Source organism: Equus quagga, chromosome 21 (genome assembly GCF_021613505.1).
Source record: "Equus quagga isolate Etosha38 chromosome 21, UCLA_HA_Equagga_1.0, whole genome shotgun sequence".
Taxonomy (NCBI): domain Eukaryota; kingdom Metazoa; phylum Chordata; class Mammalia; order Perissodactyla; family Equidae; genus Equus; species Equus quagga.
This window is the reverse complement of record NC_060287.1, coordinates 40,606,886-40,625,144: the sequence shown is the minus strand read 5'-3', so window position 1 is coordinate 40,625,144 and position 18,259 is coordinate 40,606,886. Positions and strand designations below refer to the sequence as shown.

Below are 18,259 nucleotides of genomic sequence, written 5' to 3'. Positions count from 1 at the left end.
TCCCAGAATGCGCCAGAACATTCCTGTCTCAGGCCTTGTCATGTGCTGTGCCCTCTGCTGGGCAGCCCTCCCCATGAGTGTCTCAGCACCATCTAGAATTTGTCCAGTCCCCTCTCCTCACATCCCTCCCTGTCTTCTCCTTGGCACCCCCACTTGGCATGAGGTGTTTGCTGCACCTTCTGTGGGCGCTGGCCTCTCTGCTGCCTCTGCGTCTGCCGGTGGGCGCGGCCCAGACACCTGCACGGGGAGGTTGGGGGCCATCAGGCCGGGGCACCGCCGCTTTAAGGGCGACATCACAAGGCTGCGGAAGGCTGGGCGGCCGTGGAACTCCGGGGTCTCAGGCTGTCCCTGGAGCAGCCGTGGGCTCTGGATTTCCACCCCCATGGGGCCGCGGGCCCACACGTGAGCACCGAGGATGTGACCATGGCTGAGGGGAGCGAGCTGATGAACAGGCTGATGAGCGAGAACGCAGACCTGAAGAAGCAGGTGCGCCTCATGAAGGAGAACCAGATGCTGAGGCGCCTGCTCAGCGAGAGCTGCCAGGAGAGCTGCAGCCGCGGCGGCCACGACCTCCTCTTCCCCAAGGCGCCCACCTACCCCGAGGACTGCTCCCCTGGGAGTGCAGGTAAGGCTGCCGGCTGGGGCAGCAGGGCCCAACTGGCTGGTTGAGGGGGGGTCCTGGGCACCCTGCTGTTCCCTCAGGTCTGAGTAAATCAAGCCTGAGGTGCCCATTCTGCCTGTTGTCCTCAGGGAAGGCCCCTCTCTCCTGGCCTCGAAATCTGTACCTGGGAAATGGGTAGGATGGGTCAGTCAGCGGCAGCCACAGCGGTGCTGCCACAGTGGTTAAAACAGGACGCACAGAAGCTCCCAATCTCCAGGTACCCCGAGGTCAGCACCGCGGGGCTGGGCCATCCGGGCAGCTTGCTCTGCTGCATGCATCTCTCTTCTCCGGGGACCATCTGGCTGGCTGGGCGATGCTTGTCTCCTGGTGGGAGCAGGGGTGCCAGCCACACTAGCTTTGAGTCTCTGCTGTATCTCATCTGCTCACATGCCATCAACCAAAGCAAGTCAACTGGCCATCCATGGGTGGGAGGCCCTGCCGGGGCCCCTGGCCGGGTGGGCAGAAGTCCCTGGGAGGAAGCAAGCGTGGAGCCATAATCCAGCTCACCACACAGGATCCACTCCAATGCCCTATGACTTTTTACAGGAAAAATGGGGTCAGACCACTTTCTGCAAAGTAGTTGGTTCTGTTTTAAACATTTTCATGAAAACGTTCCCTTTTCATAAACAGAAAGTACCATTTAGGGCAAGGTTGATGGGCATGACCTTGGTCTCTGAGTGGTTTAGATGTGGACAGTGGATGGACCCCTGCTCCAGTGCTGCTGAGGAGCCCTGTGACCAAGCGAGCTCAGTGTCCCCGGGAAATGGCTGCTACCCACCCTGCCTGGCTGGGGCAGGGCAGAGGATGCACCCCAGCCTGTGTGGTGGTGGTGCTGGAGCGGAAGCCCTCACCGGTGCCTTGCTGACCTGCTGTCTCCATGGATGAGCCACTCGACCGGGCTGTAAAATGTTTTTCCACTGTTGAGGCTGTCTCCAAAGCTGCTGCGGGTTCCCCAGCAGGATGCCCAGGATGCTCCAGGGACTGGCTGCTGGGACCTGTATTGTTTGTGGTCACTTCCTGGAGTCCACCTGAACACCTGCCACCACCTCTGAGCAAGCACAGCCAGTGGAGAAGGCATATGTGAAAGGTGGCTGTCACCCACCAGTGCCCTGCACGGAGCTCGTGGGTGCAAACCCTGTGAGCAAGCGAGTGCACCCTTAGGGTGCGAGAGTGCTTCATGTCATCTTGACACCTTCAGCCTCAAGGTGACCTTGAAGAGGGAGCTTGGACAAGCAGGAGGTCCTTGTGGAGGGATGGCAGGAAGAGGAGAGCCACACATCAGGAAGGGCAGTTGGAGAAACCTGAGTCCCCAGGGCCGGGGCAGCTGGAGGGCCCGTGTTCTGAGCTCCCACCAGTGGCCAAGGCACACACTCGTCACTGGACACTTGCTGAGGAGGCGCTGGCCTCAAAGTGCTGTGTCTCTGGGGGTGACATCTTGCAAAGGGTTGGTGCCACCTTCTCAGGCCACTAGGGATGCTGTTGTGCTGTGGCTACAAGAGGCACTTGTCCTCAAGTCTCATGTGACAACAGCACCGTGACAACTGCCAAGAGTCTAGTGCCTTGTGTTGCTTTGTCGTCTTTCATCCCAAGAATTGAGTCAGACCAGGGCCTGCCCCCAGGGCTCAGAGCCAACTGTGTGGTCAGCAGTGGACAGGAGGTCTGGGGCTATCCCTCAACTCCCTGCTGTGCCTGGTCAGAAAGGTGCACTCTGCCTCATGCTGTGCTATTCCTAAAGGGCCCCTGTCAGGGTCTGAGTCAGGGCTGAGTCTCCTGGATCATGGCCGAATCCCCTGCCTGGGGGCAAGCCCAGATCTTGCCGGACACCAGTCTTCGGAGGAGCCCCAGACCAAGGCCACCAAGCCTTCCACTGAGAGGCCTCAGAGCCACAGTTGCAGGGCATGGGCCAAGGTCAGCGAGGGCCCCAGCCATACTCAGGGCCATCCCCTTTCCCCGGGGCTCTGGGAAGCTGTGTTCAGGCCTGGCCCCGACTCTCAGCCTTCTGCAGAGGGTGCAGCCTTGGCCTTGGGACTGGAGTTTGGAGAACTGGCAGGAGTTCTTGCACAAGCCACAGACGTTTGTGAACAGAGGGAACCACCACACAGCAATGGCTCACGTTTCCCACTGTCCCTTAGTGTCTGCATTCAAAACAGGATGTGCTTTAAAAACCTGTTTTTCTTATTCAACAATATGCACTCGTGGTAAACTTATAAATATCCCACGAGGAGATAGCATTTAAGGCTGAGCTGTGCTCCTGGCCCCACCCCCAAAGGCAGCCACGGTCAACATTTTCTTGGGTTTCTCCCTGAAAATTTCTTTTTGGAGAGGAAGATTAGCCCTGAGCTAACATCTGCTGCCAATCCTCCTGTTTTTGCTGAGGAAGACTGGCCCTGAGCTAGCATCCGTGCCCATCCTCCTTTACTTTATACATGGGATGCTGCCACGGCATGGCTTGACAAGTGGTCTGTAGGTCCGCACCCGGGATCCGAACCAGCGAACCACAGGCCGCTGAAGTGGAGTGTGTGAACTTAACCACTGTGCCACCGGGCTGGCCCCATTCTCCCTGAAATTTTTGATGGCTATTCACTTGTATATATGGGGATCTGTTTGGTTTATCGAAACATCTGTGGCCCATCACAGAGCCAGGCCTGTCAGTTCTCAGGGCTCCTTGTTCTGGGTGGAGGGCAAGACGGTTGTAGACAGTGTTTGAGTCTTCTCTACAGAAGGCTCGCTGCCTCTTTCCCTTTAACATCACGGTACGGTTACTTCTGCGTTGTTATAAGTGTGTTTTTCAATGGCTGTGTAATACTGCAAAAATCAGATGAACCACAATTTAACGAACTCTTCCCCTCGTGTTTGAAATTACAGTTCTTTCTTACCAGGAGGTGAATAACACAGCAAAAAGAACTCATGTTTAGAGTTATTGCCTTAGGATGTGTTTCCTAAAAGTAGAATCGCTGACTCAGAAAGCAGGTGTAATTTTTTTCACCTTATTTCTTTTTGCTACATTTTTAATGGATTTTTGTCCATTTATTTTTCCGTATACGCCGGGGATGATTACATCCATTGCAGTTATATTAAGCTATTTTTGCTCTCAGTTTCTTCAAGTCTCTTTAGCTATTTCTCACATACAAATCTTTCACATTTATTAGTAAGTTTATTCCTGGAGCACTTTCCGCTATTTGTTCCAATTATGGATGAGATTTCTTTTTCCATTATATTTTAGAGTCATCAGTGTTGATGTTTGGGAAGCTGTTGATTTGTAAACATCCGTCCTGTACCCTATGTCCGGCCACTTCCTAAGTCGTTTGTGTTGTCCATGCATCCTGTCTACGATTGCACTGCTCACAAACTAGTGCATTACGCGAGATGGACAGCACGGGTACTTACTACTCTTGTCTTTATTCCTCAGAACTCTCAGACCCCTGTCTTTGGCAGCCTGCCCCCTAGTCCTCCTGATAGGCAGTAGGCAGTTACAGCCCTTCCTGCCCAGGGGGGACATGCAGTCTGGGTGCTGGGGAAGAGTCCTTCTGGTCCTTACTTTTAAGGAACAAAAAATTGAGAAATGGCTCATTTTGTTCAATTTTGGTGACCTCATTTCAGCATGGGAGGAGGTGCCCTCAGCTGCTTCTGTGGCTGGTCTGTGGGGTCTTGTTGCCGCTCCGCTGGGAGACCCCGAGGCTCCTGGCTGTGGCTTGGCTGAGTCTCTGGACTCTGCTCCTGCTGAGTCTGGGCTGTGGCTACACTGCAGGAATCGGCTGTCAGAATTGTGACAATTCATAACCTTAATCAAGCATCTTTTCATGTTTCCAGGCTTCCAACCTCACTTACATCACGTGGGGATTAGGAATTGTTTGGGAACCTGAAAGAACTCACTCGCCCAGCCTGCAGCCCTTTGGAGCATAATTGCTTTAGAATTTCTGGACTTTTCTTCTTTGCTTATTGGTCTGTTTAGATATCCTGGTTCTTATTGAGCCATTTAAAAACAATTTCCTGGAAGAGTTCTACTTTGGTTGAAATTTTCAGTTAATATACAGTTGTATTTAATAGTCTTTTATAATTTAACCATTCTCTTCCTAGTCATTCTTATCACGCTTTTCTCATTTTCAACTTTATTCCTTTATGTTTTCTGTTTCTTTAATGTAGCTTTCCATAGTTTTCTATCTATTGACTTTCCAGAGAGCTGTTTCCCTTTTCTTTCTGCTGTCATTTTCGTTGTTTTCTAACTTTTGCTTTCCTTAAGAGTTTCTCTTCAGATCTTGACTTGAATATTTAATTTCTGGTGATTTTAAAAAAGTAATTAAAGGATTTAAGTTACTAATTTCACTCTAAATACAGTTTTAAATGTACTGATATATTAATGTACAGTTTTCTGATTTTCATTATTTCTCAATAATCATTTTTTTCCTATTTTTATTTCTTCCTTGATTTGGTCAATACCTAGGAGAATGCTTTTAACTCTGAGGAGATGGACTTTTCTGTTGACTCTTGTTCATTTATAGTTTTATTATAATGTGGCCTGAAAATATACCTACTTTTTGGACTTGATAGAGGATTTTTAAAAACTTAAAACATTTTTTTTAATGTTGTCATAACCTTATTGCAGGGTTGAGAGTAACAGAGGGGGTCAGAATTCACTAAACAGAAGCTGAAAGTGAAGCCCATACCCTCCTGACCATAAAACCCCTTCAAAACGGGCTACAGGTGGGCGCTGGCCCTGTGGCTGAGTGATTAAAGTTCCATGTGCTCTACTTCGGTAGCCCAGGATGGCGGGTTCAGACCTACACCACTCATCAGCCATGCTGTGGTGGCATCCTACATACAAAATAGAGGAAGATGGGCACAGATGTTAGCTCAGGGCAAATTTTCCTCACCAAAAAAAAAGGGGCTGCAGGTGTCACTCTTCCCCAGCTCCCTGACATCGGTTGTCGGTCCTGCCCCTCTACTGGGACAGCCACCTCCTCTGACTGTTTGTGTCCTGAGTGCAGGGCTCCAGACCCCTCTGGGTCCAGCCGGAGGAGGAGCCCCGGCCTGGGGATTCATGCTTGGTAAATTCTGAAAGTTTCTGGGCCGTGTGGTTGGCTGGGGCCAGAGACTATGAGGCCCTGAGCGGGGCTGCCAACTGACCATGCTGGTCCTGTGGGCAGATGGGGCAGGACACATGCTGATGACTCTCCTTGTGAACACTTTTTTCTGGGAGAGCATCGCTGGAGGGAGAGGAGTTGGCTCCTGGCACATTTTAGGATATAATTTTTCAACGTGGCTCTTAAAAAACACTATTTCTCAAATATTTATTTGCCTTATTGCTAGGAAAGCAAATTCATGACATGAGGGTAGAAAAGGATTTCATAAATCACAAAAGAATTGATGAGTTCAATTTAACTACATTAAAATTTTAAAAATTCTGCATGACAAGAGTGACCATAAAAATGGTTTAAATATAAGCAACACATTTTATCAACTAGGAATTCGTATGCAGTATGCAAAAGGAACTGCTACAAATAATTTTAAAAGACTACCCAACCGAAAAAATGAGCACAGAAAAGGCATAGATAATTCACAGAATGGAAACCTGAGAGGCCAATGAACATAGGAAAGGACGTTCACAGTCCCAGGGCTTAGGGAAAAGGCATGTGTTGTCGTCAGCCTGGGCTGTGAATACCGAGGACAGATGAGAGTGCGGTGTTGGAGGCCACTGGTGGGCATGGAACTGCCACGGCTATTGTAGAAAGCTAGGAAAGTTGAACACACACACCTGAGCCCAGATATAGACACCAGAAGGCAGTGCTGTGAACAAGGAGGCATCAAAGGATGCTGATGACAGCTTTGCTTTTACAGGGAAATCTGGAAACAGCCCCATCTGCATCAATAGGGTAATGGATGAAAAAATTGCTGTGTGTGTGTGCGTGGCATATGTGCCAAGAAATGAGTAAATGAACCATATAGCTACCAAATGAATTAACATGGATAAATCTCAAAAAAGGTAGTGCTGCAGCAAAAAGGTATGTTGCAGAATAAAACATGGACAGGATTATCTCATTTATTTAAAATTTAAAAAGCGTATAAAAGTCACTATGTTATATTGAGCATGGATGCACAGGTGGGTAGGAAGTGTAGGGGGGCATGTGTGCTCACTGTGCCCATAAACCCAAGGCTGGTGGCTTCCTTGAGCAGGGGCCGGTGCACACGGCCGCTTCACCTACCTGTCACCTTCTCCAGGGGAAGGGGAGGGCTCTGAAGCATGGGGGATGTGGGCAGGTGTCAGAGCCTAGGCTGGGCCTGCGAGCGTTCTCGAAGTAATCTCTATGCTTCTCAGGGATGTTTTAGGATCATCAGCCTGACTTCTTGTCCCTGTCCTCCCTGTCCCAGTTCCAGACTTTGGAAGGTTTGCCAGTGTCCCTGAAGCGCCCTCCCAGCTGCAGATGTCCTCCCTTGAGGACCTGCTGTGCTCGCACGCCCCCCTTTCCAGCGAGGATGACACCTCCCCCGGCTGTGCAACCTCCGCCCAGGCGCCCTTCAAGGCTTTCCTCAGCCCCCTGGAGCTGCGTGCGCCCCGTGGCGCTGATAGGAAGCTGTCCCCACTCCTGAGTCCCTTGCAGGATCCGCTGGTGGACAAGACCCTGCTGGAACCCAGGGAGATGGTCCGGCCCAAGAAGGTGTGCTTCTCAGAGAGCAGCCTGCCCTCCGGGGACAGGACCAGGAGGAGCTACTACCTGAACGGTAACCACCAGGAGGGGCACCGGTGCAGCACTTGGCAGGGGTTAGGGGTGACGGGACGGGGAGGATGGCCGCCCTTGGGGGGAGGGGTTGGGTGGCCCTGCTGGGCACAACTTCTCCATCCAGCCACACAGAGGGAGGAAAGTGTGGCTGGGAGGCCAGGGTCCAGGGCTGTGGCTGTTCAAATCTTTTGCCCATTAAAAAAATTGACTTGCCTATCTTTCTAAGGTCAAGTTGTAAAAGTTCTTTATATGTTCTGGATGCAAGTCCTTTTTTAGTTATATGTTTTGCAAATATGGTCTCCAAGTCTTTGGCTTTTCCATTTTCATAACAGTATTTTTTGAAGAGCAAACTATTTAATAAAGTCCAGTTTATTGATTTTTTCTTTTATATAGTTCATGCTTTTTGTGTCCTATTTAAGAAATCTTTGCCAAACTCAAGGTCACAAAGATTCTCTCCAATGTGTTCTTCTAGAAGTTTTATAGTTTTAGGTTTTACAAATAGGTTTCTGATCAATTTCGAGTCAATTTTTGTACAGGGTATAAGGTTTGCATTAGATATCCACTTGGTCCAGTGCCAGTGTTTGAAAAGATGATCCTTTTCCTGTTGAATTGCTGTGACACTTTTGTCAAAAAGCAATCATCCATATAAGTATGAATGTACTTCTGGATTCTCCATGCTGGTCTGTCTGTGTCTGTGTTGATTCCCATAAACTTTGTCTTGATTCTAGTAGCATTATAATAAGGCTGTAAATCAGGTAAGTGTAAGTTCTTCAACTTTGTTTTCCCTTTCCAAAGTTGTTCTGGCTATTCTGGGCCCTTTGCATTTTCAGATGAATTTTGGAATCAACTTGTCCATTTCTATAAAAAAAGCTTGTTGGGATTTTGATAGGGGTTGTCCTGGATCTACAGATAAAGTAGATCAATTTTCAGAGAAACGACACCTTAACAATATTGAAGAATCTGGGGTTGTTCCAGTGGCGCAGCGGTTAAGTGCGCACATTCCGCTTCAGCGGCCCGGGGTTTGCCAGTTTGGATCCCGGGTGCGGACATGGCACCGCGTGGCAAGCCATGCTGTGGTAGGCGTCCCACATATAAAATAGAGGAAGATGGGCATGGATGTTGGCTCAGGACCAGTCTTCCTCAGCAAAAAGAGGAGGATTGGCAGCAGATGTTAGCTCAGGGCTAACCTTCCTCAAAAAAAAACACAACAAAAAACCAATATTGAAGCTTCAGATTTGTGAACACATAAATATCTCTCCATTTATTTAGTCTTTAAAAATACCCCTAGCAATGTTTTATAGTTTTCTATCTATGGGTCTTGCTCATTTTTATTGAATTTACCCCTTAGTATTTTATATTTTTGATGCTATAATAAATAGTATTGTTTTCATCAAATACATTTCTGATTGTTTCTAGTATATAATAACACAACAGATTTTTGTATATTGACCCCTGTGATGGTCAGTTTTGTTTCTCAACTTGACTGGACCATGAAGTGCTTAGATATTTGGTCAAACATTATTCTGGGTATTTCTTTGAGGCTGCTTTTGAATGAGTTTAATATTTAAATTAATAGACTGAGTAAAGCAGATTGCCCTCCCTTAATGTGGGTGGGCCTCATCCAATCAGTTGAAGGCCTGAATAGGGCAAAAGGGCTGACCATCTCCCAAGGAAGAGAGAATTCCTCCTGCCTGACTGCCTTTGGACTCCAACTGAAACATCAGCTCCTCTTGGGTCTCAGCCCTGCCAGCCTTCATACTGGAACCACACTATTGGTTTTCTTGGTTCTCATACCTTCAAACTCAGGCTGGAACTACATCATCAGGTCCCCTGGGTCTCCAGCTCAGTGATCCACCTCGCAGATCTTGGGACTTGCCCGGCTCCATAATCGCATGAGCCAGTTCCCTATAATAAACACCCCCCCCCCCCCACACGCCCTGTTGGTTCCATTTCCGTTTCTCTGGAGAACCCTGACAAATTGCATCCTGCAGTCTTACTCAACCTACTTATTTGTTCTAGTAGCTTCTGTGTAGATTCCTTAGGATAGATGATCATGCCATTTGTGAATACAGACAACTTTACTTTTTCATTTCTAACCTGTGTGCCTTTTGCTTCCTTTTCTTGTCTTATTGCATTGACTAGAACCTATAGAACAATGTTGAATAGGAGTGGTGACAGAGGGCATTCTTGTCTTTCGCTGATTTAGGGGGAAACATTCAATCTGTCACTATTAAGTATGATGTTAGCTAAGGTTTTTGTCGATACCCTTTGGCAGGTTGAGGAAGTTCCCTTTAATTCTTAGTTTGCTTAAAGTTCTCATGAATGGGTGTTGGATTTTGTTGAATGCTTTTTCTGCATCTATCAAGATGAGCTTTTAGTTTTCATTTCTAGTCTGTTAATATGGTAAATTACACTGGTTGATTTTGAATTGTAAACCAGCCTTTATTCCTGAGATAAACTCTACTTAGTCATGATGTATTAATTTTTTTGTATTGTTGGATTTAATCTGCTAAATGTTTGTTAAGAATTTTTGCTGTCTGTGAGGGATATCAGTCTATGGTTTTCTTGTAATGTCTTTTTCTGGTTTTGGTGTCAGGTTGATGTTGGCTTCAATGAATGAGGTGAAAATTATTCCATCCTCTTTAATTATCTAGCAGAGTTTGTGTAGAACTGGTATTATTTCTTAGGTGTTTGGTAAAGTGCAGCACTGAAACGCCCTGAGCCTTGAATTTTCTTCGTAGGAATGTTTCCCCTGACAAGTTCGGTTTCCTTAGTTGACATAAGGCTGTTCAGATGATCTGTTTCTTCTTGAGTGAGCTTTGGGAGTTTGCTCACAAAAGTGAGCTTCTGCGTCTTTTAAGAATTGGTCCATTTCATCTAAGTTGTCAAATTTATTGGCATAAAGTTGTACCTAATATTCTGTTATTATCCTCTTGATGTCTGTAGGATCTGCCATCTCTAATTTCTGCTGGTGGTAATTTTTATCTTCTTTTTTTCCTGAATAAGTCTGGTTAGAGGTTTATCAATTTTATTGACTTTTTTATTTGAAGAATAGGTTTTTGGCTGGATTTTGGAAGGCCCAGTTTGGACTAGAAATGATTTCTAGAATATTTCAGGTGTAGCTTGTTTCTTCCACCTAATTTATGCTTTGGGGGCATGGGAAGAGAAACTGATTCCTGATGAGAAAAACATCTTACTATCGAAGGGGGGGTTTGCGCCCTGCTCCACCATGCCCCTTATCTGCCCTAACTTGCTTCTGTGCAGTGTATTAATTCCTGGATACTTTCTGCAGCCTTGCAAAGTGATTAGGGAAGGCGTACACTGGAAACTGCAAAACACCATAGACGGGCCAGCCCCATGGCCGAGTGCTTGGGTTCGTGTGCTCCGTTTCCATGGCCCAGGGTTTTGCCGGTTTGGATCCTGGGTGCAGACATGGCACTGCTCATCAAGCCATGCTGAGGTGGCATCCCACATGGCACAACCAGAGGCACTCACATCTAGAGTATACAACTATGTACTGGGGGCTTTGGGGAGAAGAAGAAGAAGGAAAAAAAAGAAGATGGGCAACAGATGTTAGCTCTGGTGCGAAACTTTAAAAACAAACAAACAAAAACCACTGTAGAAAGAAGTTAAAGAAGACCTAAAGAAATTGGAAAATATCTTGTGTTCATGGATTAGAAGACTAGTGTCCTTAAGATGGCAAAACTCCCCAAATTGATCTATAAATTTCAATACAATCCCTATCAAAATCCCAGCTGGCTTCTTTGCAGAAATTGACAAGCTGATCCTAAAATTCAGATAGAAATGCTATAAACCCAGAATAGGCAAAACAGTCTTGAAAAAGGAAAACAAAATTGGAGGACTCGCACTTCCCACTTTCAAAACTTAGTATAAAGCTACAGAAATCAACTGTGTGGTAGCCATAAGGATAGACATACAGATTGATGAAATAGAACTGAGTCCAGAAATATACCCGTGCGTTTATGGATTTGATGTTTGACAAAAGTACCAAGACAATTCGATGGAGAGAGAATGGTCTTTTCAACAAATGGTGCTGAGACAAGCGGCCACCCCCATGCAAAGAATGAAGCTGCACACCACGGATGAAAGTTAACTCAAAATGGATCAAAGACTTAAGAGACCTAAAAGAGCTAAAACCATAAGCTCTTAGAAGAAAACAGAGAGATACATCCTATGACCTTGGATTTGGCAATAGATTCTTGGATGTGACACCAAAAGCATGAGCAACAACAACAACCAAACAGATACATTGGACTTTATCAAAAGTAAAAACTTTGGTGTTTCAAAGGAACACATTTCAAGAAAGTGAAAAGTCAACCCACAGAATGGGAGAAAATATCTGTAAATCATGTATTTGATAAAGGACTACTATGCAGAATATATAAAGAACTCTTACAACTCAACAGTAAAAAGACAAACAATCCAATTAAAAATGGGCAAAGAACTTGAACGGACATTTCCCCAAAGGAAATATACAAATGGCCGACGAGCACGTGAAAAGATGCTCAATATCATCAGTCATCAGCAAAATGCAAATGAAAACTGCAGTGACACACACTTCACACCCACAAGGATGGCTGGAATCAAAAAGATGGACAATAACATGCTGGCAAGGATGTGGAGAAATTGGAACACACACACACTGCCACTGTGGAAACAGTTTGGCCATTCCTCAAAAAGTTAAACATAGAGTTACCATGTGACCCAACAATTCCGTTCCTAAGTGTGCATCCAAAAGAACTGAAAGCATTTGTCCACACCAAGGTTTTTATGTGAATGTTCATAGCAGCGTTATTCATAATAGCCAAAAAGTGGGAGCAACCCAAATGCCTGTCAACAGTGACTGGATAAGCAGAATGTGATCCCTCCGTGCAGTGGAATAGTATTCAGCCATAAATAGGAGTAAAGTTCTGATACGTGCTTCCATATGGATGGACCTCAGAAACATTATGCTGAGTGAAAGCTGGACACAAAAGTCCACAACTGTATGATTCCACTTACATGGAATGTTCAGAATAGATAAACCCATGCGGATAGACAGTAGATTAGCGGTTGCAGGGGCCGGCCCAGGGAGGGGATTTATGAGTGCCTGCTAATGGGTACAGGTTTTTTGGGTTTTTTGGTGATGAAAATGTTTTGTAATTAGATTGTGGAGATGGTTGTACAATTCTGTGAATATAGTAAAAACTGCTGAATTCATACTTTAAAAGAGTGAATTTTATAGTATGTGATTTATGTCTCAACAAAAAAATTTAGGAGTGATTGGGGAAGCAGTGTCCCCTAAGGCTGAGTTCCTTTGTCTGTAAGTGGGGTCTGAGCCCCCCTTGGAGGGTCATTGTGAGGACGAATCAAGTCACGGAAGGACTGGAAAATGCTCCTGGAGGGAGGAGACAGTCGTGGCTAGGTTGGTCGCTGGCTCGTCTTGCGGGTACCTCTGTGGGATCCCACTAGGAACCCCCCTCCTGGTTTAACCCTGAGGTCCAAAGGCTCGTTGGAAGCCGTCACCTGTCCTGCTGCTCCAGCTGCCTGAGCAGCCGCCGCATCACTTTCTCGACACCCTCTGTGGTACCGTTTCCACAGGGCCACCCAGCACTTCTCCTGGCCCTCAGAACCTGGCCCTCTGCCCCAGCTCATCTCCTGCTTCCCCACTCTGTGACATGCGACCCCAGGACCCCACAACCCTGTGGCCCTCAGGAGGTTCTGGGTCTTGTGGCTTGAGCGATGCCCCCTGCCTGGGGCATCCGCCACCTGTGGCCCCTCTGTCACCTTACCGCCACCTGCAGAGCCCTCCACCCTGTGACCTGGACCGTCTCGAATGCGCTGAGTGCCTGCATGTGCTTGGCCAGTAAGTGGAAGGACGGGCACCCCTGGGCCTATTCCGATGTCCACCCAGCAGCCTGTCTAGAAAGGAGGAGGCCCATCACCTGGACTTCATAAGCCCACGCTGACTGGCCATTACGTGCTGGGAGTGGCCGTCACGTTCCTGTGGTAGGTGACCAAGTGGTTACCTGGACACGGTCACAGGATGGGGCCGAAGGAGGGTGAACAACTGCCTGAGGTCACAGGCAGTTTGTCCCGGAGCCCGGCCATAGAGATGGCCGCTCAGGAAGTTCTTCTGGGCTGGTCTCAGAGCAGCTGGGTGACCCCCAAGGCTACAGAGCACAGCCAGTGAGGGTGTGGAGTCAGAGCCCACCTCTCTGCGTGGTGTGGGGTGTCCTGAGTGTCTGTGGGTGGCAGGACCTGGGGGCTGGCTCTCCATGCAGAGCACCCAGCCTGTTCACGCACTGCCTGCCCGCTGGGCGGACTGAGCAGGGTCGCACCTGGCTGACACCTTGGGGATTGGATCATGGTCAGGTCTGGAAGGGTTCCAGGGGCTTTTGCAAAGCCTTGAGACGGGGCATCTGCATGGATGCAAGAGCAGGCAATGGGAGTGCCGGCCGTGTGGAGCAGGTGGTCGGTGGGTCGGCGTCCTGGCTGTGAGCACCTGGCTGACCCAGGCCAGCCTTCCCTTGCTGTGCTGTCTCAATTCCCAAGGCCTCTGACAGTCACGGTTGGCAGCGCGGTTCTCTGAGCACACGGCTTTGGGGGATATTGACAATTGTTTGCCGAATGACTAGGATGGCAGCAGAGGCTGCACGGGGAGGTTTGGAAGCAGGTTTTGGAGGGGACAGTGGTTGATGTGCCGGCTAATGTTGGGGAAACAGTTACACAGAATCTGCTGCCAGTCCAGCAATCCTGCCCACAAACATGGGGAGGAAAGTTTTCTTATCGAGTAACGTCGTGAGAGCAGCACGGATGTGCAGAGGTTGCCGAGATGACAGAATCCCTCCTTCTGCGTAGGTGGCCGGGCTGGCCCCATACATGTGTCACACACATGTTCCCAGGTTGACCCTGCCCTTGGGTGGGGGACCCACCCGGCCCACCCGAGTCTACCTGGTGGGGGTGGGGCCTCTGTGATAAGCAGGGGTTACACCTCGACCTCGTGCCTGGGCAGACTCCTCGCTGACAGGGGGACAAGGACAGCAATCCTATGCTGTAAAATAGGCTTTTACAATGTTTACGTCCATCTCAAAGGGACAGAGAAGGGACTTCGGACCACAGGTTCCTCAGAGAACACTGAGAAAAGGGAGGAGAGGAAAGGTCTGCCCTTTGGGAACAGAAAATGCAGTTTTCTTTTAACTTTGTGTTTACCCCACAGTGGGGTGCGGGAGGTGGGCACCCCCAACGTCCATCTTGAACAGGCCCTTTGGGAAGCCACGCAGGGGCCCAAGAGCCTTTGCCCCAAACCCACAGCGGCTGTGCTCAGGTCGGTCCTTTCCCTACCGTGGATCCTGGAGCTCGGGCAGGAGGGGGCGGGTGGCCCTCGACCTCGGCGTCCATCTGGCCCATCTCCACGCCCCGCTCCCCGCAGAGATCCAGAGCTTTGCCAGCGCAGAGAAGGACGGGCGCATCGTCGGGGAGATCGCCTTCCAGCTGGACCGGCGCATCCTGGCCTTCGTCTTCCCGGGGGTGACCCGGCTCTACGGCTTCACAGTGTCCAACATCCCTGAGAAGATCAAGCAGGTGCGTCTCCTTGCCTGGGGTCCCCTCCTTGCCCCAGGTCCCCTCACTGCCCCAGGGGAGGGTCCCCTAGCTGCCCTCTCACCTGTGGTGCCCACACAGCTGTTGGCTCGGGCACGGCTGCGGGGTCTCTGAGGCACACGGGCCATGGGGTGTGATGAGCACCTCTGCCGGTGCTGTCTGCCTTGTGGCCTGGGACGGTCTCGGGAGGGCTGCCAAGACACAGAGCACTTGATACTCAGTCCTGCCTGGCAAGTTGCCTCCTCTGCACCGGGGGTGGAGCTCCAGCTCTTGTCGCTGGCACTGTCACTGGAGGGGATCTGGGAGACTTGGTTCTGCCGGGATGGGGTGCTTGGCTCTGGGCCTCAGTTTCCCCATCTACGTGGCTTTATTCATGCAAATCTGGTCACTGTCCCTGCCCTGGCCTTGAGTCTCGCCTCAGCCTCCCGTGGTGGGGCGATGTGGCCTGGCCCCACCCGCCTTTACACTGTGCCCCCAGACGTCCATCAAGTCCCTGGACGGCTCCGTGGATGAGAAGAAGCTGCGTGAGCTGACGCACCGCTACCTGACGCTAACGGCGCGCCTGGAGAAGCTGGGCTACAACCGCGAGGTGCACCCCGTGTTCAGCGAGTTCCTCATCAACACCTACGGCATCCTGAAGCAGCGACCGGACCTGCGTGCCAACCCGCTGCACAGCAGCCCGGCCGCCCTGCGCAAGCTGGTCATCGACATCGTGCCCCCCAAGTTCCTGGGCGACTCGCTGCTGCTGCTCAACTGCCTGTGTGAACTCTCCAAGGAGGACAGCCGGCCGCTCTTCGCCTGGTGAGCCCGCACCCGCACGCCCTCCCTGCAATAAACGTGTTTGTTCCAAACCCGGGGGCCGCCGTGCCTCCTGCGCGTCCCCTCTGGCCGGGGGCAAGGGCTGTGTCCTGAGGGAGCGCCCAGGGCCGCAGGCAGGCGCCCGGCGCTGGAATAGGCACCGGGCACAGACCGGGCCAGGCACCCCAGGGTGCCCACAGCCTCCTGCGCCCACACCTGTGCGGCTCTGTCACAGTTCATTAAAATCATCTGTTACTTGTTTGCCTCTACCTTTGGCTCTTTGAGGGCATGGAGAGCGCCTTGGTCACTGCTGGGCCGCAGGAGGCGCCCACCGGCATTTGTGAAATGAAGCCTGGACAGAGCCGGGAGGGGCTGCGGCTCAGGCAAGGCCCCCAGACCCCCAACCTCGAGGACCTTCCTCTGCACCATCCTCAGAGGTCTCAGTTCCTCCCCTTGAAAGGCCAGCAGGTCCTGTCCCAACTTGGGTTACCCCAAGCACAGAGCCTGAGGCAAGGATTCGGGCATAGGCAGGACAGCTATAGAATCTGCAGGGCCACGTGCAAAATGAAAATGCAGGCCCCTTGTTCAAAAGTTAGGAATTTCAAGATGGTGACAGCTGAGTGTTACACTGAGTGGGCTCATGTACCTGCATGGGTTCCCCTGGGGAGTCAATTTATCTGGGAGGTGATTCAGTGCACCTGTCCCCCTGCCCTGCTGGAGCCTTCCAGGCCATGTCTCTCCTGAAGTCTAGAGGACGGGTGGCCTCCTGGGCCCCACGGTCAGGACCAGGGCCTGGCACTGGCGCCTTCCTGGGGCTTTGCTTTGCACGGAGGGTCTCCGGTCACTTCTCTGCTATGGGTTTGAGGATGAAGCTGTTGGGGTTTCTGGGCCAACCTCTATGTGGAGTGACCTTGGTCCTCACCGCCCAGTGTGTCCCAGATGCCACAGCACCTTAGGACCATGTCTTAGTCAGCTCGAGCTGTGGTAACAAATACCACAGACGGGGCGGCTTAAACCACGGACATTGATCGTCTCCCAGTCCTGGAAGCTGGCTGTCCAAGATCCAGGTGTGGGCAGGGCTGGTTCCTCCAAGGCCTCTCTCCTTGGTGTGTGGACGTGTCTTCTCCTGTGTCCTCACGTGGCTGTCCCTCTGCGTGTGTCTGTGTCCCCATCTCCTGTTCTCACAAGGACCCCAGTCAGACTGAATTGGGGCCACCCCAGTTACCTCAGTTTACCTGAGTCCCCTCTGTAAAGGCCCTATTTCCAAAGACAGTTGCATCCCGAAGGCTGGGGGTCAGGGCTTCAACACGTGATTCGGGGGGACACAGTTCAGTCCATAACTGGCTCCATGCTCCCCTCCTAGCTGCTGGACACCAACCCCCAGCTGAGGGGCTCCCTGCTACTGTGGGCACAAACGTGGCACCAGGCCGTCTGCAGAGGGGGGCCTGGCGGGCACTTGTGGGCACCCCTGGGCTGCAGGCTCTCTCCACATGAGACCTTGGCGTGCGGCCTGGGTTTGGAGAGCTCCCCTCACTGGGCTTTGCCGTCTGCTGGGTGCTGTTGAGTCTCCTGCATCCCCTTGTGGAACTGGAGGTGGTTCGGCCGTCACCCACGGTCACCCAACTTCACCCAGGGGAGCCACAGCTGGGGAGGAGGGCTCGTCCAGCCTCTGAGAGTCTGTGGGCTCGTCTGGCCCCTCATGGGTGGCTGCTGGAGGAGTGGGGTCCCAAGACCCACACAGCTGGGATCTGGGAGATCCACGCATCTCCTCGCCCAAGCCCCATGGCTGCCCCCACACTGCCACGGAGTGAAGTAGCCTCAGCTATTGATTGCCCCCAAAACTGTGTGGGGCGCCTGCACCCAGAAGACAATAGATGGGATGCAGCCTGCTCTGGGGAGGGGCCGGCGGGGTGTCTGTGTGCTGCCATGATGACAAGATGGTGGGCCTCTGCAAAATGGAGATGCCTCCAGCCTTGGGGAGCAGCAGCCGGCAGCCAGCCAGAGCTGGGGCCTCGACTGGAGCCACCCCGCCTGAGCTCCCACGCACTTGCTCACACTGCTCCTCCTGCCAACTAGCCCGAGCCGATCTCTGCCTGGAGCAAGGGCCAGCACTGGGGGCTTGCCCTGACACTGGTCACTTGGAGTGTCACCTGGAGGTCACTTGGAGCGTCAGAGGGTCACTTGAAAGGTCACACAGATGGCCACCATGTGGCTCTGGACCCAGCCAGGATTAGGGCCCAGGCTCCTTCACAGCCTGGTAAGGCTGTCACCCCTGAGGGTCCGGGTCACAGGCACTTCCTCAGGGGTGTCCACCCCCAGCTGATGGAGCCAGCCCCCCTCTTCTGTGGTCAGAAGAGGCTTCTGCCCCTCTGGGGTCGGCTTCTGTTTGCATAGTGACCTCAGCTGTCCCTCCTGCCAGGACTGGTGGTTAATGAGCAGCCCTGCTGAGGGGCGGGCCCACTGGGTGCTGGAGAGCGCCATC

The 18,259-nt window shown here is 51.0% G+C and overlaps 1 protein-coding gene across 1 annotated transcript; it reads left to right on the top strand.

The window, feature by feature from the left end:
- The first annotated feature begins 423 nt into the window (after nucleotides 1-423).
- SPATC1L (spermatogenesis and centriole associated 1 like) lies at nucleotides 424-15,784 on the top strand. The gene is made up of 4 exons (XM_046648356.1): nucleotides 424-625; nucleotides 7,028-7,378; nucleotides 14,810-14,961; nucleotides 15,458-15,784. The coding sequence occupies exons 1-4, from the start codon at nucleotides 424-426 to the stop codon at nucleotides 15,782-15,784; spliced, it is 1,032 nt and encodes a 343-aa protein (XP_046504312.1).
- Nucleotides 15,785-18,259: the final 2,475 nt, after the last annotated feature.